The 7,399-nt window shown below is 42.3% G+C and overlaps 1 protein-coding gene across 1 annotated transcript in view; it reads right to left on the bottom strand.

Annotated features, from left to right (window-relative positions):
* Positions 1–4,754: 4,754 nt before the first annotated feature.
* The window catches only part of MYOM3 (myomesin 3), a 152,250-nt gene continuing 149,605 nt past the window's right edge, over positions 4,755–7,399 (bottom strand). The window contains exon 37 of the mRNA XM_063456551.1: positions 4,755–5,133. Within this exon, the coding sequence (XP_063312621.1) occupies positions 4,846–5,133 (288 nt within the window). The 3' untranslated portion in view covers positions 4,755–4,845. The remainder of the gene's footprint in view (positions 5,134–7,399) is intronic.

Below are 7,399 nucleotides of genomic sequence, written 5' to 3'. Positions count from 1 at the left end.
GAAGGGGGTAAGAAGAAGAGGGGGGTAAGAAGAAGAAGGGGGAGAAAGAAGAAGGGGGAGGAAGAAGAAGTGGGGTAAGAAGAACAGGTGGGGGTGTAAGAAGAACACGGGAGGAGGGGGGTAAGAAGAACACAGGGGGTGAAGAGAACACATGGGGGAGTGAGAAGAACACAGGGAGGGTGGAGGGGGGATGAGAAGAGCACAGGGAGGGTGGGTGAGTGAGAAGAGACCACTAGGGGAGGTGGGGGAGAGGAGAGACCACTAAGGGGCAGGGGAGAACTCTAACGGACAGAAGGGACAGCTCTATAGGACAGGGGGCAAGACAGGGAGCTCTTTCACACTACGCGCACACACACACACACACAATGCATCCCTACACACACACAGAAACACAACATGCTTCCCTTACACACAGAGAAACACACAATGCATCCATTACACACACACACAATGCAATCCTTACACACAAAGACAATGCATCCTTTGCACACATACACAGAAACACACAATGCAAACCCTTACACACACATGCAAACACACACACTGCTTTTCTTACATACACACAGAAACACAATGCATCTCTTACACTCAATGCACACACATACAGACACACACCTTGCATCCCTTATGCATACAAACACAGATTCACACAATGCATCCCTTACACACAACCAGAAAGACATACATCCCTTATACACAAATACATACTGCTTCCACTACACACAAACACACTGCATCACCTACACAAACTGGTATCCCTATACACTACATACCATAAGCACACATATTAGATCCTCTACAATAACACATCACATATCCCCCACACACTCCACTCACTGTGAGCGAACTCATGGGTGGGTAGAACATATAAGTGGACTTATGAGTGGGCCTTATGGGCATACTCACCGTCAGGCCCTGGGGCCCAGACCTTGAGCTGTGTAAGGGGCCCCAAAAAAATGGAGCTGCTTCCAATTCTCCCAGAACATTGAATTTTGTGACCACAGTTGCAAACAGCCTCCAGATATCCTGTTCTACACCAGACCAGTGGAGTCAAACTGCAGCCCATCATCATCCTCATCTGGTTGTAAGTAGGCAATCTAATATAATATTAGTGACACTAATCTATAATTTACCTCACATTAAAGGGACACTATAGCTTAATGAAGTGGTTCTGGTGTCTATAGCCGGTCCCTGCAGGTTTTTTAATGTAAACACACACTGTGTGCAGCACTGGCGTTAGTTCATATGGCAGATCATATGGGTGGGGCATTGTGATGTCACATGGGGGCGGCAAAAATCCTTGCACCGGCTCTGATCCTGGGCAGGTGCACCAGTCTACTGGTGACCCACAGGAGGGGAGTGCACTGATTGCACTGCACTCTCCTCCTGCCCAGACCCGTCTTTACCGCAGTGCGTGCTACTAATTTACAGTGCCCCTAATTTACAGTGGCTCACACTGGAGCCCTTTGCAGAGACGGGAACAAAGAGGTTCTGCGGCAGCTGGCCGTCTTGCAAGCATTACATTAAACAGCTGTTCCCCATGCAGCCACAAGTGGCGCTGTGCTGGGCGAATGTGATTACTCTTCACTTCCTCCCAGCCTACAGAGCAGCGCATGGGAGAGAGAGAGGAGGAGGCATGATTTAATCTTACAACAAATCCACTAAGCAAATCTTTATAAATTTGGGGGGATCAGCTCTGTTTCCACAGTTTATTGGTGTTTACTCTGATGTCTGTATTAATATTGAGGGATTTCTAAGTAGTAACATCAGTGTGTGTCAGCAGGGTCAGCTGTTGGGGTGTGCACACAGTGCGGTCACGCAGGGTGCCATGACAACAGAGGCGCCCGGCGGCCAACACAGCTCACAAGTTGGGTACACCAGCATATTCAATTTAAATGATTCGCTGGTGGTCCACTGGTGCGCACCAGCAGTAGGTGCAGTCAGATCATATCCTCTCCCTTGTGGTTTCGGCGCTCATTTAGTGAGTCAGAGCACAGGCTCAGAGATTCTAAGCCTGCGCTCTGACAACATTGAAAGTCAGAGCCGTGAAGGAGTGGGTATTAGCATAACATCAATATCCGTTCTAAAACCAGGAAAAGGTGGGCATTTTTGGTGAACTGATTTGGTAGTGCAATGGGCCACTTGACTGGTTTTGCCCCCCAGGCCTAAGGCTGCCAGCCCTCCCCTGCCTACTTATGCTACTACAGTGTAGATAATTATAATTGTGTATCTATTGTTGTGATCTGTTTTCAGTCTTCTGCAACAAACTAAAGCATTAAAGAAAAAAGAGTGGATCACTTTACAATTGGGACAATAAACACTATTAGCTCAAGAAAAGTATACTGAATGAAATACAGCAAAGAACAAGATCAAAACCTATTTAGAAAATACAGTGTTTACCAAACAAGAGAATGGATTTTGTTTATACTGATTTGGATGTAACTGATGGAATTGGTAGTGGATACTCTATAACATCTTCAGTATCCTCTACTCTTTGTTAGCGAAACAAGATAGAGTGGGTGTATACATATAATAGTGATACATACAAACTTGGTGTTGAATAACTGAGAATGCCCAACGTGTAGGTTTTTAAGAAGGACGGTGCATGGAAGAGGTTCTCCCTGTGGAGACAGAGGATGAGGAAATACCTCCAAGAAAGAAGTATTGAGAAAGGAACAAGACATTCCGCTTCTGAAGGGAAGAGACTTCTACTATGTTCAATTTGTTTCGTAGATCCCGGAGTAGAATAGAAATTAATATACTTAAAAAAAGGTCTTGTCCTTCTCTGCCACTACACACTTTGATATTTGTTTAACAACTTGTTGGATTGAAATAATTTCGTACAGTCACTGTTTTTTGCTGAGCACTTTAATCAATTATGAGATGCAGAGAGATCAGAATAATATGATGATATGCCCCTGATTACAGAACTACTGGGGGTTGATGAAAGTGCGAGTTCATTAACCTTAACCAAAGAAGTATGTGCTTTTGAGGATATGAAGATTTGTGAAGAGAATCTCACGTTGAGGGTATTGCTGCATTAAGTTGTAATCCATCTTAGGTTTTGCTAAAAAAATATGGAGTAATTACAGGAGTTCTCTAGTAAGTTGATTCTAGAAGTTCCATTGTGTCCACCTTTCACCCTCTGTCCGAAGTCCATAAATTAGTTTTTCCTCCTGTTGATAGACCTGTGGTGTCCGGTAATGGGATATATTTGATAGATTTATTATTATATTGGTGGGACAAGAATTGTAAGTGGGTTTCAATGGAAGTTTGCTAATCTGTTATCCAACATGACATGGTCAAAGAAGCAATTAAGTTCCATTTGAGTATACAGAATAATTAAAACATTTTATTTTGTAGTCTATTGAATACTTGTTGAATCATATTTATTTTAGGACTAACTGCAATTTATATCTCTTAAGATGTGGAAGGGTTGACATTTGCTGCCACCTTCTTGAACTTCTATATGTGGTGGTGGGAGTCCCATCTTTTTGGAGCTTTTTTTGATTGTGACATTACATGTTGGCAGATATGATATGTTAAAATCTAGTCCATAAACCTCACTTACCCTCATTTATACTCTAGTTATGATTATCAGACTGTAGAGGAACACATTTCTCTGAAGAAACCACTAGTCAATGATATTATTACTGTAAATGTACTGAAAATGTCTGCTCACCCCATCCTTTCAGACAGCACAAGAAATTTCAATGGGTCATATCATTCCTACAGTCAGGGAGGGGAAAGCGTTAATAGACTCTACCATTTCACTGTCTGCATTACATTAGGATTGCTAGCATACCAGCGTCTGAACAGAGAGACGTCAGTCACTCCATTCCTATACTTGCTTGCCAGCAAAAGCAGCACCAGCTATGGCGTTACCACAGCAACCACAGCTGAAGTTGCTAAGCTTGGAGAGCTGTGGGATGTCTCTTCTGCTCTCCCTGTCAGTCCATTCTTCCACACAGAGTCTATGCTATAGAATTGATGGAAAGGTGGGAGAAAAACCTATTTTTACATAGAATTATCTCCTTGTGTATACATTTTCTAGCAAAACAAATTTGATTTATCTGAATCGATTCATCTGCATTGTTTCGGGTTATTTGAGATTTGTCCATGTGGCATTTCGGTTAAAAAAAAAATAAATGTGGTCCTTGAAATCATTTTGGGAAAATTACTGAACCAAAAAGTGTGAGAATTGGCCAATGTACTGCAAAATATCAATCTTATGTATATATTTCCAGTACATTGATATGGGTGCATTTTCATGCCATTTGGTCCATAGATCAAGTGAGCAAAAGTTGAACGAATCGCAATTTATTCAAAACCGACTGCACAAATTTAGTATAAATAGATTAAAATGTTATTTATTACTTTAAATAGATAAATACATTTATGTACCATGACAGGTGCCATTTTAAATCTAGTCACTGTGAGTGTTTTCAGTGTGTGTGCAAAGAGACTTTCCTATGTTTTGTTTTCCTCTACATATGTGGAAGATATATGCTAGGAGTGCCCAGACATTGAAAATCTGTAAAATGCCTATATTTAATCTTCTTTTGTAAGTCAACATTTGGACTGATCTTTCTTTTTTTTATTTATTTTTTTTAACATTTTATAGGACATTAAAGTATGTTTTTATGCTTCTCTTTTTTCATAAGCATAAAGACTTTTGAATTTTCTTTTAATTCATTTTGAATTAATTCACTAAAGAAAACAAATGCAAAATATAATTAGATTAATGTGTTAATATATAGCTCATTCTCTTATATTATATATTTTCATCAAACAGCTATTATAGTCTATTAAAAAATCTGATTAAACATATCCTTTAGAAATATATCACTTTGGCTTTTGAGTTTTTTCCCAGGCCTTTTTAAGTTCCTCTGGTTCTTCTCCATGTTTGAAGACGCTCACAGTAACCTGTCCAACCTCAGAACCATATTTGTTCTTCACAGTAATACTATATCTCCCAGTGTCTTCAGCACATATCTTTTCAATGGTCATGGTTACCACTGTTCCTTTCACATCTAGCTTGTATCGATCTTTGAAGACCACCTTCTTATCATTCTTTACCCAGCAGATTTCCGGAGCTGGGTCTCCTGATATGTGACATGTTAAACATAATGTCTGTTAAGATAAACAGAAAACGTATCAGTTTTCAGGAAAGCGACAATCTAATTTATGTTTACTACTAGTTGTTCATCCTGAATATTAAATTCACCAGATATTTCCTTTGACACAATTGCCATTATACCTTGGCACAGACATACCAAATTATGAATTGCTCTTTCTAGAGTATATACTGTATATACTCGAGTATAAGTCGAGTTTTTCGGCACATTTTTTGTGCTGAAAACCCCCAACTCGACTTATACTCGAGTCACTGTCTGTATTATGGCAACTTACATTGCCATAATACAGACAAGGGGCAGTTGGGGGCTGGCAGAGAGCTGTTGTCTGCCCAAAGAATTGGAAGGCCAGCCTGGCATCAGTGTCCCTATGTACCACAGTGTCCCCATGTCACCCAGTCCACTAGTCTCCCAGTGTCTGTGTACTCATTGCTCCTAGTGTCCCCATGTCTGTGTGTCCTGTGTCACTAGGATACTAGGGGACACAGTGAGACTTGGGGACACTGAGACACTTGGGGACACTTGGAGACATAGGAACACAGACATTTGGGGACACTAAGACACTAGGGACACTGAGAAACATAGGAACACAAACACTGGGAGACTAGAAGACACTGGGAGACATGGGGACACTGAGACACTGGCTGGGAGGCATGGGGACACTGAAACATTTGGGGACACTGAGAGACATGGGGACACTACGGATACTGAGAGACAGGGGAAACTGAGACACTAGGGACACTGGCTGTGAGGCATGGGGGCACTGGGACATTAGGGGCACTGGGACACTAGGGGCACTGGGACATGGGAACACAGACACTGGGGGACTAGGGGACACTGAGACACTAGGGACACTGTCTGGGAGACATGGGGACACTGTCCTTAGTGTCTCCGTGTCCCAATGTGTCTCTCAATGTCCCTATGTCTCAGTGTCCCCAGGTCTCCCAGTGTCCCATAGTGTCTGTGTCCCCATGTGTCCCCTAGTGTCTCACAGTGCCCATGTTTCCCAGTGTCTCCAAGTGTCTGTGTCCCCAGGTCTCCCAGTGTCCCTTAGTGTCTCAGTGTCCCAATTTCTCCCTGCAGACTTTCCCCTCATCCCTCACTTCCCTAAGCTGTAGGCTGTCTCTGCAGGCTGGGAAATGCTGTCTGAACTCTCTGTGCTGTGTTACTGCTCCCCCGCGGATCAGTGAGTAGAGAGAGGCAGGGAGGGATATGCTGTAACTTCCTATCCCTGCCTCTCTCCACATTCACTGACCCCTACTGGCCTGCACTGGTATTGCAGAGTAATCTCTATTTATACTGAGAAAAATATCTGCATTTGTATTGCGATATTACTGCAATACTGGCACGGCCAGGCATCCTCAAATACCATCTGTGCCAGTAAAATACCAGTCAGGAGGAAAACCTAAGAGTAGGGTTACATTTATTTTTTTAAATGGGCCTATTCCATGGGCCTGGGCCTGGAGCTGCAGCTCCATCAGCCCCTATGTTAATCCGGGACTGCCCCTTCCCCACGACTCCTCTCCTGCAACTGTCAAAAATAACCTACTAAGACCGTATATTCAGAAGGATATTGATACTCTAGAAAGAGTTCAGAGAAGGGCTACTAAGCTGGTTCATGGATTGCAGGATAGAACTTACAAGGAAAGGTTAAATGATCTTAACATGTATAGCTTGGAGGAAAGACGAGACAGGGGGGATATGATAGAAACATTTAAATATATAAAGGGAATCACAGTAAAGGAGGAGACTATATTTAAAAGAAGAATAACTACAACAACAAGAGGACATAGTCTTAAATTAGAGGGGCAAAGGTTTAAAAATAATATCAGGAAGTATTACTTTACTGAGAGGGTAGTGGATGCATGAAATAGGCTTCCAGCTCAAGTGGTAGAGGTTACCACAGTGAGAGAGTTTAAGCATGCGTGGGATAGGCATAAGGCTATCCTAGACTTAAGATAAGGCCAGGGACTAATACAAGTATTCCAAAATATTGGGCAGACTAGATGGGCCGAATGGTTCTTATCTGCCTTCACATTCTATGTTGAGTTCTCAGTGATAACTTTTCTAGTAACCTATCTCATTACCCCTACTTATACCCTTTGTGTCACTATACCCAACTCCCTCTAGCATGTAAGCTCATTGAGCAGGGTCCTCAACCCCTCTGTTACTGTGCGTCCATTTGTCTGGTTATAATTACAAGTCTGTTAGTCCACCCATTGTACAGCGCTACAGAATTTGCTGGCGCCATATAAATAAAATAA

The sequence above is a fragment of the Pelobates fuscus genome, chromosome 1 (assembly GCF_036172605.1).
Source record: "Pelobates fuscus isolate aPelFus1 chromosome 1, aPelFus1.pri, whole genome shotgun sequence".
NCBI lineage: Eukaryota > Metazoa > Chordata > Amphibia > Anura > Pelobatidae > Pelobates > Pelobates fuscus.
Note: the sequence above shows the minus strand (reverse complement) of the source record. Positions and strands in the feature narration are given on the sequence as shown.